Source organism: Aptenodytes forsteri, unplaced genomic scaffold (assembly GCF_000699145.1).
Source record: "Aptenodytes forsteri isolate BGI_AS27 unplaced genomic scaffold, ASM69914v1 Scaffold264, whole genome shotgun sequence".
NCBI lineage: Eukaryota > Metazoa > Chordata > Aves > Sphenisciformes > Spheniscidae > Aptenodytes > Aptenodytes forsteri.
Window position 1 is genome coordinate 232,490 of NW_008795936.1, and position 14,263 is coordinate 246,752.

At 42.0% G+C, this 14,263-nt stretch overlaps 1 protein-coding gene across 1 annotated transcript in view; it reads right to left on the minus strand.

The window, feature by feature from the left end:
- Positions 1-13,510, minus strand: part of TRPM8 (transient receptor potential cation channel subfamily M member 8) — a 42,953-nt gene extending 29,443 nt beyond the window's left edge. The window contains exons 1-7 of the mRNA XM_009285103.1: positions 13,394-13,510; positions 11,720-11,793; positions 8,724-8,880; positions 3,822-3,999; positions 3,292-3,464; positions 1,918-2,092; positions 763-830 (exon numbers count right to left, since the gene is read on the minus strand). Of these exons, the coding sequence (XP_009283378.1) occupies positions 763-830; positions 1,918-2,092; positions 3,292-3,464; positions 3,822-3,999; positions 8,724-8,880; positions 11,720-11,793; positions 13,394-13,510 (942 nt within the window). The remainder of the gene's footprint in view (positions 1-762; positions 831-1,917; positions 2,093-3,291; positions 3,465-3,821; positions 4,000-8,723; positions 8,881-11,719; positions 11,794-13,393) is intronic.
- Positions 13,511-14,263: the final 753 nt, after the last annotated feature.

Here is a 14,263-nt window from a genome sequence, read left to right on the forward strand (position 1 = left end):
AAGTCATCTCTTTTTTCCCCCTTCCCTAAGTGTTACTTAGACATCCTGTTTCAAGAAATTTCTTTCTGCCTCCTCTGCTCTCCATTCTGTTCATCCTCTTCCTACCTGTCATCTATTTGAAGATGATGCTTGTTCCCTCCCCTTCTAGGGGTCAGAGTCAGCAGAGCCCTCCTGCCATGCTTGGCTGTCTAGATTTAAATTAGGTGCAGCCCACAGTTCTCAGGGGTAGCCATCGCAAGGCAGTTCAAGCAAGCTCTGAGCTGCAGCATCAAGCACAGCTGATGAAGTACAGATCAGCACAAGCTGATCTTCCCTGTATATTACAAGAAAGCACTGGTCTCCACTGAGCATGGGCAAGCCAAATTTTCCCAAACCAAAGTTTAGGCAAATTTCTATAAAAAGGATCAAGAGCTACATGGCTGACAAAGGCTATTCTGATTGCTGCTCAAATAAACACAAGAAACAAACATTTTTGTGCTGGATTTGTTATGGAAGAACTGAGACAACTGAACTGTCCCAGCCAAAAGTTTTCCAGGATGTCAGCCTGAGGTAGAAATTTTGCACAGAAAATTTTAACTGAAACAAACTTCATAAGCTTAAATGCAATCGCAAGCACAGTCTTTCTATAGCAAGTGCTGGGCAAGCTTCAGTAAATAATAGGACTGTCTACTTTATCATGTTGCTTGTGGAGTAATCTGTCTTAAATATTAGAGCAATGTCCCTACTGTCGCTCCTGGAAATAACTAAAAGAAATAAACTTACTTTCAAAGTCTCTTTCCCTCCACCTTGGGCAAAACACACAATTGGAATCTTCCCACCATAATTAGATTCTGTGAAACATGCCAAAAGAAAAAGGGAAAAAGATTCAAACCATTAATGCAGTTTGAAGAATTCATTTTTCCCTGAGTACAATGAAGAATTTCCAAGCAGTTCATGCAGACACTCTGATACTAGTTTACTGTTGATTTTGCCAAATCTATTTACAGCTCTTCCTGGTTTTAATGAAAACTCAGTTTTGGCTAACATTCTGCGTAGCTGGCTTCAGACACCGTTCTCCAACAGATGCTTTTTTCCTCCTAACAATCATAATTTTTCCTAGCTCCAAAGTCCCCAAACCATGTGATTTTATTGTATTTACCTACTGCTTTGACCATTTTGAGCCTAGGTGCAAGGTTCTTATCACAAGTTGAAGATTCAGAACCTCTTACTTCACATTTTCAATTGTAAAGGAAAGCTAAGAATCCCACAACTCTAGGAGCTAGTGTTTAAGAGACATACCAAGTTTCATGATGATTCTGGGTGCTTCGTCATGACTAACAGCAAGTATGCTTCAGCTGAGGTACACAGTAAAGAAAAAAAACAACAACAAAACCCCCCCCTCAAAAACCAAACAAACCACACACCCCCAAACTTTAACTAAGAATTTCCTGACAAGGCTTTTGATTTTTCTCCATTTTGGCAAAGAAGGGGTTGAAAGAGAAATTATTTAGGAGCAGGCTGCAGATGGATTGATCACCCTCACAAATGAATATTTTGGGAAAAGCCTAATTTCAGCTCCTGTGTAGTTGTGCTTCAGCTACCTGGAATTCAGTGCCAGGTGGGAAATAAGTAGAAGGGTCAGCTTCCAACAGATAGCTCAGCAGGAAGAGAGGGAAGGGCTGTATTGCTGAAACGGATCATTTGCTGTGTCCCACAAAGAACTATTGTCACATACAGAAAGGAAGATGAGGGGAGGGGTATTGCTCTGAAGAAGCCTGGTTGTTCCTGAAAGTGCTCAAGATGCAACGCAGTTAAGAGAGCTCAGCATCCAAGGGATGCTACCACTACTCTTTTGTTCCCAGAAAATCACTGTGCATCAGCCCCAAAGCATGCAAGGATTAAGGAGAAGGAGGTCTGCAACCTGACGCCCACACCTACCTGGGATAACCCGCTCCGAAATGTACTTTTCTAACTGAGTTCGTACTTTTGCCTCTATCGTGGGGTGTCCGTGGGTGCCATTATCAACCAGTAAGAGATGGGTGTGATTATTATCCAGGCAATAAAGGGGGTCTCTCTTGAGATCATCCATTATGTAGTGGGCCAAGTAGTACCCCTAGAAGCACAAGCACAGTGTTTAACAGAGATCCAAGGGCAGAGCATGCACAAGCCTTCAAGGACAAGCCAATGACAGCTGAACCCCTAGCCTTGTTAGTTAGGAGTCTGGGTTTCCTGACTCAAGACACTGCTTACTGGCAGTCCCAACAGCAGCAGAAGACAGTGAGAGAAACCCCATACAAGAGCACAGCATAAATATTTGCAGAGAAAGTTTTTCTTTACAAGAGCACCTGATTTGCGACAATCCTCTCATAACTTCACCTCAGCCAATGGAACAGTGGAAGTTATTTGCAACTGTTTAGTCCTTTCAGAGATCCTGTTAAGCAATGCATGCTTCCTTCAACCACCAGAAACATTAAATCTGTGGCAAACTTACTTTCAACACCTCACAGAATCACAGAGTTTTTTAGGTTGGAAGGGACCTCTTGAGATCATCTAGTTCAATCCTCAAACCTCCTTAAAGCCCTCAGTAAATAAACTGCTTTTCTTTATCTAGCAGGATGGGTTTTAGACATGTTCTATAACATCTAGTGGACAAAAGACAAGGGTATCTGACAGACAGGACAATAGTATCGATGAGCAAGATCTGTAACAGCAGCAGCAGGTCCAATGTGTCTTAGCCCATGGGAATCCCCACTACAGGCTACTGTGTAGGGATTTCGCAGCAGCTAGAATAACCATGGAAGAGGTTATTCCCTAACACTCTGCCAGATATTAAATTAGAGCAGCTGAACTTCCACACAGACATGCTAAGCCCACAGCTGAAAACACAGGCTGGTCCCCCACCAGGCCTGACATGTGCAACCATCTCGAACATGAGAAGACTTTAGTTTTCTCCTGTTCTGGGAAGAGCACCTGATGTTTCGTCTCACTGCTACGTACATTGAGGAAAAGCTGGTCCCTTTGATTGGGGGACCAGTAGATCCCATTGTTTAGGACACAGTAGATCAGGCTAAGTAGACAGACATGCTTCTACGTTAACATTGCACTGGAAACCATTCTGATGAGCTCTGCTTTACCAGAACATACAAGCAGAGCTTGACTGACCGCTCAAGTCAGTCATCACACAGCTGATAGCATCAGCCTAGCACGGATACTGTTATTGCAAAGAGCAGCAGTCAGTCAGGGACATAATCTGTATAATTGACAGCCGAGCCTCCTCTTTTGTTTCCCCACCAACCTGTACACATTTCTTACGTCATTATCATCACTGCGAATCAGACTTTCTCGGTTGGATATCATGCCCCAGGCTGCTATGCCAATAGCCACCACATTCTCCTCTGAGCTCCGACTGATGGTGTTGTCTCTGACCACTTCCCCGATGTACTTCATCAGCCCGTAATGTGTGCCTCCTGTGAAAATCCAGGCCCCTGGGGACAACAGGCAATAATCTGGGAGAATGTAGTGGAATACCCACCCTCCTAATGCATTACCTTTAAGATACAACAACCCAATCCCCTCTCAAGACCTTAACTCAGAAAAGGCATTTATTCTTCAATTAAACACAAACAATATGCCACACAACTTACCTTATCTTATCACGGGCATCCTGATGACTAGCTCTCAACCCTGTTATTTCCAAACTGTTAGGTCACATGGGCCCCAAGTGCACCAGCCATGCAGAAACAAACTGAATAATCTGCTTCCCTGCTGACCCTTTGGGCTGCTATGTCTCCAATAGTATTACGCAGCAATAAAATAATACAGACACATATGCAGGTCTTTACCTTTGGACTGGGCAATGTAGATCAGCCTGCTGAATATCTTGCGCATCCGGGGCTTGAGTGCAAAGTTCTTTGCACCCCCAGTGACAGAGATGACAAGGTTAGGGGTTTTCAGGTGCCAATGCTGGGTCATTAGATCATAGAGTGTTTCAGAGTCTGTGTCGCATGACAAACGGATGTACTTGGGTGAGAGAAAAGAGGAGAAACAAATAAGCAAAAGATAAATAGTGATAGCTGGGAACAGACCAGGAATTGCATTTTCTTCTCTAATGTACACTTTTATTCCAACAATGGATAGACAAAGGGTAAAATGATGATGAACCAGAGCTTAAGTCTTTGTTTCTTTCTCTAAAGCATCTTTATCCTCCCCGTACAACCAGACACCCATAACTAGGACTTGCAAGGTGATCTCCTCTCTTCACAGATCAGTGCTCAGGTCTGGAGATAAGGCGCAGTCTTACTGTGAGCAGAACAAAAGTGCTAGTGTCAGACCAGCAGCATAGTGAAGAACATAACTGCTAGCCCTAAGAATCTCCCAGCTCCACCACTTCCAGGTTCAGCCCAAAACTGCAACCTGCATCTCCAGCAACCTGGTCAGTGGGGTCAGGGGGTAGTGCAGTGCTCAGGTTGCACTACCACGTTCTGCCACATACATCTTTAATTTGGCAGAAGCGAAACTGCGTAGCCCCGGAAATATGATTTTTGCCATTACTAGTAAAAGTCCACAGACTTTGTACTGAACTGAGAGTGCAGATTCTCAGGATCTCTTTGGCGTGAGCTGAGTATAGTTGTAATAGCAGTTGCCTAGCAGTGTAATAACTATCATCTACATTTGATTTGCTTTAGCTTATAACAGTAACAAATAGTTATTCTGTGGGGATTGAACAATTTATGACCAGAATAAAAGGTGGCACGGAAGAATGCAGACACCAAATGACAGAGGTCCCAGTCTGTAAAAACAAATCACAATGGCCAATAATAGTCACTATTTGAGTGCAACCTTGTGAATCAGGTAAAACTATTTTTAGAAATAACAAACACAATCAACAGAACTGTATAATTCAGAACCACTGAAAAGAAAGAGCATAAGCAGACTGTCTTGAGAGAGATCTATAGAAAGAACTCCAAGCACACCAGGACCAAGGAGGATGGGATCCCCGTGATCAGTACTGAAATCATCCCTTCAAAGACCTCAGGGGTCAGCATAAAGCCTCCAAACCCTCCCTCCACTAGAGGAAGGCAAGAACGCTGACTTTGGGATTCAGAGGAACATTGGAAGGATGAACACAACACCAAGGAAATTGACGGTATTACAATTTTAAATGTAACAAAGCTATTTATAGCTTGGATTATGGATTAGTGGTAGCACTGTTATAAGTGAACTACTAATAATTACAGTCTTATTTTGATTACACGATTAAAGCCTTAATTTGACTAGCTACAAATTCCAGGCTCCATGAGCATGGTGTCCCTATCATAACATATATCCATAACAGCATTTTAAGTTAACACATCACAACTTTATCAAACTTGTAGTAAAGATTTAACACTGTATGAGGATTTCATAAAGCACACTACATAGATAAACTGGCTTCAGATGGACCTACCTTCTCTCCATTTATGTAAAAGGCGCTCTGGCTTTTTTGCTATGCCATTTAAGAGCCCCTTTGCAATTTCATCACTGTTAGTAGTTTAGTGTGACGGACTTTTGGAAGTCAGTCATGGCTATACAACCCATACCAGGGGATGAAAAGGAGTAACTTGTACCTGAATCATAGTGGATTTTGTATAGGTTGCCCAGTATTCGCAGGAGAGCAAAACCAAGGGATTAGTTTGTGGAAGAAACGTCCTATCTTGAGAGGCATTTAGCTTGAACTAAAAAAACATACTCATCTGTTCCAGGATGGGTTCCCAGGCATAGTTACTGCGTCTGACTCAGAACAGCACATCACAGAGGAAGCCTAGCAGGCTCTAGCAGCTACACAGGAGAGCTAAGGGACTCCCACAGCTCTTCCTCTCAGAAGCATCAGCCACATGCAGCTTTGGGTGTTTTTCAGGAGAGGGTCCCCCATAGGAGAGGGGAGCCTGCCAGAAACATTAACAGCTCCACAGAGCCGGTAAGTCATCCCCACAGCGAATCTTGTTAGCTCTGTAGTTAGAAGGCATTTCTCCTAAACCCTACTGATAATACAAAGTACCTTGTATCTGTATGACTACCTTTATTCCATCAACAGTTAAGGTTTCCAGTTGAATGTCTTGTTTTCATCTATACAAGTCATTTTCATCTATATAAAGCAAGTACCAAATCAAAGATGCTGAAGCTGACTTGCCCGTACAGCTTATTTCGTTGTATACGGTGTATAATTGCAAACAAACTTCAGTTACACCTAAGTTTCATTCAGTGTACCAGCAATGATACATCTGGCACTTGCCATCTCCAGAGTCCTTTGCAGGCTCTACTCAAGCAGGTGAATCCCTCGGTTCAGCCGAGGTACAACGGTGCCATCTCCTGGTATAGCCGGCTAGTGCACCCCAGCCATCACCGACCCAACCCTCAAACACAGGCGATGCCAAGTGTTTCAAGTAGCTGAACTCAGAAAGGTATTCAAGAGAAGCACTTTTTCAGATTGACGACTACCAGAACATAAAATACAGCAACTGCAATGTCCTTGGATGTTACAGGATCTGAGCAACACTGCAAAAATAAGACTCCAAGCAGGACTTATTAAATTTAGAGATTTTATTGGTCTGTTCACATCTAATATTTCTGCTCAGAACTTTTTAGGACTTGTCCATCCTAAAAAGTACAGTGCAGGGTATAAAACTTCCCATCCCTCATTGATAATAGTCTGCAACTCTTAGGTTACCTTGGGTTTAAACTTCTCCCCACTGTGTACAAGATCAAGATAAAACATTTTGCAATGTTTAAGACCAGCAGCTGCCTTGCAATATAGGGAATGCGAATGTGGAATAGAGACGTAACTCCAGCCAATGTGCTGGTGGGATGAATTAGCAGACTTACATACAGCATTTGAACAAAGTATGCTCTGAAACATGCACAGTGGTCTTGAGAGTCCTCATGACACAACTACAGGCACATGAACCAGTTTCCAGGGTGGGAAGGGGGACACAACATGAGGAAAGAACATTTAAGCTTTGAGAACTCAGAAATTTTGCAATAGAGCAAATAATTTCTTCTTTCAGTAAAGATACATAGCAGCTTACAAAACAGTAGTATGAAGCTAAAATATGCATATCAACAAATATGTGAAGTACTTGGATCTGTTAAAGCGTGATTCAAACCCTTCAGTCTTACTTCCCACCTAAATGCCTCTTGTTTCTGCTACTTTGCATAAAACAAACCAAATTAATTTACATAGCATGTACTGATTTTCCTCATTTATTTTGATTGTCTCAAGCAAGCTGCACTGGCGCTAAATATCAGTCATTTAGAAGAGGCAGATGAGCTCAGCCACATGTGACTCCTCACACAGTATCAGTATAAATCATTAGAAACAGCAACGCCAGCTATTTTCTTCTTTCCACCCTCCCACTGTCCCCACAGCAAGGAAAAACACAGGGGGGGAAAAAAAAAAACAAAACAAAACAGAATAAAACCTCTGAAGTTCCACTGATATCTTACATCCCCATTGAATTTACCATCATTGTAGGATCTCCACCCTGGGAAATACTCAATATTCAATTGGTTATGGGCCTGAGCAAGCTGGTCTATGTGGATATGCTTTGAGCAAGAGGTTTGGCTAGAAAACACCGGAGAGCCCTTCCAAACAAAATTACTCTATGAGGGTGTGGGGCACACAAGCCCCATTCCAACATCCCACAACATCAGAGTGCATAGGGCATAAGATACGACTGTATGGAAAGGAGCACTGGACATCTGCAGACTGCAATGATCTGCACATAGAACAGCTAGGGAGGAAGGGAATATAGGTCAGCAAGCTCTGTAGGCAGGCGTTGGATGACATGCTGTGCAATGTTAAAGCCATTGCGAAGCATGAGTGATGATTTTATGGAGTAGCAAGCAGGTACATGCAGCTTCTGCACTGAAGAGTACAGATCCTCTGAAGAAAGGTCTTACATCCTTACAGATATGAAATCCCTGTGGTTATCACCTCATGGATCCTGCTGCACCTTCGAAGGCAAAGCATGTTACACATGCTCCTGTCCCAAGAGTTGCACTGGTGTGCACCCTCACGCTACTTTCTTTCTAAAGCATATGTTAGCCCAGGTTAGAAAGATGCAATGTTCCAAAAAACAGCCTTGCCTTGGCATTGAAGTCAGACAGTCAGGAACAAAGCATCTTTATCAGGAGCTTGAGCATTCAGGCATTTAGGCTTATCATGTTGGCTTCACCACTAAAGATGGGTAAACGGGTACTAAGTTGCTCTGCAACACCATGACACTTCAGTATAGACGGGGACTATAAAAAGGCCACTGTAACTGCACACTGATATAGTCAGGGTACAGAGTCCCAGTGAGAGACATGGCAGATCTAGTCTAAAATTATTTCCTCCTAGCCCAAGACCTCCAGAATTGTACTACAGGGCAATTACAATAAAACTAGCTACATGAAAAAAAGAAAAATAATGATTGAGCATCACCCTCATTCACCCATTCTTCTGCCATTCCTGGAAACAGATAACCTCTTTCCACTCCAATCATTGGCCTATGAAACAAGTAACACAGAAGAAATTATTCTTTGTTACCTATTATCAGGGCTTGAGAAATCAGCTTGTCTCCTTTGTAGCCTAACTCCTTCCATTCCCATCGACTTTAGCTTCACCCTCCCTGCTTTGCAGGGGCTTCCACTGGTGTTGGATTCAGGACTCTGAATATGGCTCACCCAACAGGGGCCTGACACATACCCTTAATACAATCACTTACCTTTCCTCTTTTTCCCATGTTTTCAAACTGAATGTCCCCAAAAGCATCAGTAGGAAGTTCCTTAGTGTGCTTCTTGTAATTCCATTTTTCATTGGTATTAATCTGAGTGCCCTCTATGTGTTGATTTTCAGGGTATCCACATTTACACAAATTGCCCCTGAAAGAAGAGTGAATATGCACAAAACCCCACAGTTACCATCCTGAGCACAGAAAAGTAAGCTCTGATATGTTTATTAACAAGAGACAGAAATTTTTCACAGCTGAAACCACCTTCAAAACTTCTGCTCAATCAGGACACGTGCAAGAAGTGTTATTCTGCAGCAAACCTGGAGCCAGTAGAATACAGGATGCCTACTGTAGCAGTCACATCAAGTGCAAAGTCTGGGGGCAGGGTTGTACAAACACAACAAGCCGGTGGAGCTACGGAACCAGTTATGCATGGGACTCTACTTGGATTTGCTATGTGACAAATGAACAGCTAAGAGGAACCAGCTCCCAGGTGAGACCAGCACCTAATCATGCTTCCTCCTCCTATAATCTGCTTCTGTATAGCACTGGGCAATGGAGTGGAGTACATCTCAGGAACCAGTCTGTGCTGAGAGATGAGCTGACACTTCTGGATGGGCCTTACCTATGTGACCTCTTTCATTATCACATACCAAGTTAGATCACCAGCAGCTTAATTTGAAACCCTACAACTGTGCACAGAAATGAAAAAATGAACCAGAACTTGGCATCAGACCCACCAGAAGTGACCTCACCTGCTGCTAACCTGATGTGTACAAATGGTTTCTTTCCCTTTTTGCGCTCTCAACCAGATAGGAAGAGTTCACTAAGATGATTACTAAGTGTAATCACTTTCCATGCAAAGCCAGGGCCTGACTGGTGTCTAAGCACGCCTAAGACATATTCACATCAAGAAGGAATGGACATGTGGTTTCTGAGCAGATTTTGCAGGCAGTTTGCTGTGTTTCTAGCACTTTTCCCCCCCACCCTCACCCCTGTCCGCTGCACGGCATGGTGTGCAGTCACTACCAATGCCCCCCACACCAACACTGAAATTGCATCAAGGGGAAGAAGAATCTGTACTTTGGTTGTGCAGGACTAGTTGGGAAAGCTAGAACTCTTTTCCTAGGAACAGCTGCAGCACAGACCATGAAATATTCTGCATAGCCTATATCCCTGCTTCCTCAGAGGACATGGAGAAAGGGCCCTTGCTTACGAAAAGACAGGGTTGACTGACAACTGTAGTCAGCCAAGTACAGTAAGCATTGTCAACAGCAATAGGAGGGAGCAAGTGTGGCCCCTACAGTCTAAGTTAACAAGCAACATCAGGTAAACACTTGCACAATGTTAATTTTGCTAACAGCACAAAAAAAAAAAATAGACGGGGAGACAAAGCAAGAGGAACAACACTATTAACAGCGCTGTGCAATTTGGCAATATACAGGGGGAAAAAAAAATAAAAATGCATCAGCCCAAAAGGATTAAGACCAGGACATTAATTTGTGTGCTTACAGTGACCTTTATAGCTAGCTTGCAGACTGCAAACATGAGATTGAGTAATGCTTTCCTGTGAAGATTTCTGTAAAGGTAAGTAAAGGTAAGTCACAGCATGCCTCTCTGAAGGAGAGTAAACTTATATGGTTTCTTCTACTCTGCTGTAGCTTGCAAATAAAACCAGTTTACCTTAAAAATAGATAGACAAAAAAACCCGGCAAGTTATAAAGTATGACTTGCAATCCTTTCCCAGTGGGCTTGTAGGAAGAGAAGCTGATAAGAACCAGCTCTCCATCCTTTGTTGGTCCTTTGCCAGACATCCCATTTTAGATGGCAGAAGAGGACCCTAAGTAAGACTTTCTGAAATGAGACTAATTTCCCTCCTTCTCTCTCCAAGGCATTTTTCCTCCCAACTTCAGAGGAGAATGGAGTTACTGAGAGCCCTTGGAGCTCTATATCAGGACTTCTGCACCTGCATTAGTTTGATCACTTTTCTCCTGAGATTACAACAAAAACAAAAAAAAACAAAAGCAATGTTATCATCCTCAAGCTTGCATTGCATAAGTACTTGTGCCTGAATATGGAGCAAGTATAAATGTCCTGTCTTAAGAGAATATCAGCCCGAGCAAAACCTAGCGGCTGTATCTCTGCTGTAAAGACTTGTGCATGGAATTTGTGATTTGGGTTTAAAAGGAAAACTTAAATTATGCAAAGCTCTTATACATACATACATTTTTATACACCAATACCAGTGCTGGTACTGCATCCCTGAAAGCACCTATACATTGCCACAATTATGCTTCAAATAAGGAATTTGATATTAAAGCCCTTTGACAGAGCTGCTAGAAGGCATGCTTGACAGAGTTAGCATGAAGGTCAGGCCCCTAGTTTTGCATCAAGTTAGTTGTGGAGTAACTCAAACTGATATATTTCCAGTTTTTACACAAACTCCTGACAGTCTAGAGCAGTGGTCTCCCAAGTGGGGGGCACATTAAGTAAACTTAAAAAAAAATAAAAATAGTGTTTATTTCATCTTTATCTCATCCTTTTTTAATTCCTATTTTTGTGTATGTTTTATAATGTACATAATACTAGTACAGTAGTAGATGTACATAGTTTATAAATAAACATATATTGGGGGGTATGCTCAAAATTTTTTTACTGATGGGGTATGCACTCAAAATAGTTTGGAGAGCACTGTTCTGGAGCTGGGAGAAGCACTCCAGGGTGCCTGTCTGACTATCAGACTTCAGCTTTTTTGACCATGACTGCAGAATACCCCAGGCATAATGTAAACAAGCCAAAAAAGCAGTGACAATGAAAGGAATTGTACAAGCAAGACTGAGGTGAGGTTGCACTGCTAGATTCAGACTCTTAACAAAAAAAACCAAAAAAGTTTGCTCCCTGCCCAACCCGTGCCACATGGCTTAGCAGGAAGAAATACCCTCAGCTCCCAGTTCCCATGCCTGTAAAACAAGAGAAAAATGTGTGCTTACGTTGACTTGGTGTCTTTTGTAAAAAAGACACATTCTCTCTTCTTAAAATTTTCTTGAATGAAGTTGGCCAAATCCTTGAAAAGGAAAAAAAATTACTTCCGATAACTCATAAAACAGGAGAAACCTCAGAAGCAGCATAGTCAGTTTAAACACAAAGTAAAACTCGTGCAAATTCATAAGTCTCCTTTCTCAAAGTGGATGGTGGGAGGCAACTAGAAAGTGCTGATAGGAGTGGACAGGACACAAAAGACTACTTAAAATCACAAATAGGCGTTCCAAAAAACATGTGATACCAATATTTTTATATCTATCAAGCACAATATATACCAAAGAGGTAAAAGGTAAGGCTTCCCCCTCTAAAAAAAAAAAAAAAAATTGAACAGCAAAACAGATTTGATATCCTAAGAGTTGCTGAAAAGCCTATTTTAATTTCAGCTTTTAATCCAAAAGACCCACGTAGAAAACAGCTTACTTGAATTCAGTGGCACAATACGGTTAGCTGTAGACTACTGAGCAATTCCATTTGCATGTGTTGCCATGTTTCCAAATAACTTGCAGCACCGACAATATTTTTCAAACAGTGGTTAACTCTGGCCTAGATACTGCTTAAAAGACTATGGCAAACACTGTTTCTTCCCAAGGGGGAAAAAAAAAAAAAAAAGACATTAAAGTCCTCAGGGGTAGGGGCTATTTTAATTCAACACAAAAAGACCCAAGCAAGAGACCTGAACAACTAAAGTCATGCTTTATGTGAGCTCAGTGGAATGCAAAGTCTCTCCAGTTTGTTTAACCATTAACTCCCATATTAACCTTGAAACTCCACAAGAGCAGGGGAAGCTTTCAAACTTGGGAGATGCAAATTCACTCCTAATCTGCCTCTGCAAGCTAGGAAAGCAAAAAAAGTTTCTCACTTGCTGATAAAGGTTTGGAGGTTTGGGGGTTTTGTTTGTTTTTAAGCACAGCTTGGATTTGCAAGCCAAGATTTAGCTTGGGATGAAAAGGGAAGACATACAGCTATAGTTAAGTTTACCATTTTGACAGAACACTTGTAGTTAAACAGCAGTTAGAGGAAGTTATTCCAAGTGGAAAAGCATTCCTTGGAAAGGACTATAATATCCAAAACAAAGAAAATGGAAGAGAACATAATTAGCCTGTAAAAGCCACAATGATGCAAGACCAAAAAAATAAAAGGGAGGGGGAACCACTTGCTAAAGACCTAAGAGCTAGTCATTAGGCCTCTTGCAAGCCCATCAGAAGCAAGAAATCTGCCAGACAATCGCTGTGATCAGCAAATGATTGAGGCTTTTCAAGGGATGTTTAACATAATTATATGTTGTCTGCCTTTGCCATCAAGTTGCGTGAAGAGGTTGGGGTTCTTTATAGAGACAGAAGATTTGTCTCTAACTGAAAAGTGAAAAAGGATTTAAAACAGAAGTGACTAAGAATGTACAATAAAGCGTTACAGGAATCAAAACAAATTCAATACTTCCTTAGACTTTCACCATGTCAACAAAGCACCGCTACTGCTTGCAGGGTCACTGGCTAGGAAAACTTCTCCATAAAGGGAAAACTGAAAAATCAATCATCCTTCTCCTGACACGACCTAACTCATAACCCCTGGGGCCCACGCCCAAGACAACACCCAAACTTATCAAGAAGGTATCAGATACTCACGGCATCACTGCAGGACACATCTATGCTGCGAGACATGCTGGAATAGAGGAGTCTGGAACTCTCAAAATTACCATTTCTTCGGTGTCGCATGGTGCCCATAGAAACCTGAAAGACCATGGCGGAGGGGGAGATGAAGGAGCGATGGTCATTTCTTTCACTAGATAGAAAACAGCAAGGACACTTAGTGCCCTTGGAAGCTAAGGGAGAGGTTATTCGAATCCAGCATAAAGAATTAGGAAGTGTATTGATTCCTAAAATGTGAAACTAACATTCAGAGAAAATCTTTTCTCTTATTTCATACCACAAAGAGACTTTCCTCTCTCTTTCCCACTCCAAAAAGAACTCCAAGTCAACATGCTTTGAGAAAGGAACATACCTTATATGCCATCCCATTCAATTCATTGCTATATCTTAACTCTCCTGCTGAGGAGCTTGAGCCATTCGGTGTTTATATACAATGAACAGTCCCTAGTCCAGTGTATTTACAAATTAAGTGGGATATTAGGAAGAAACATTTCAATCACAGAGAAAACGAACTGGAGTGTAAAAAGAAGTTGGTCTGGCAGTACACCAGAAGCTTAGAGTAGATGCAGCACCTGAACACTGATCCCTCAGGTCTCTGTCCACTCCTGTAACAAGGATAGTCAACATGTGCGATGTGAAGAGTAAGTGGATTTAAAGTTTATTGGATCCAAAAGTTAACAAGTCACCCTTGGAAGCAAACACACTTCAGCAAAATTTTATTTATGCTAACAGCAAATACTTCAATTCCCTTTATGTTACTTTGCAAAATAATATTGGAGAAGGTCTTTTCCTGAAAGGAAGGCTAGCAGCCAGCTAACGTGGTGAGCTCAAATTCCGCTTCTCCTT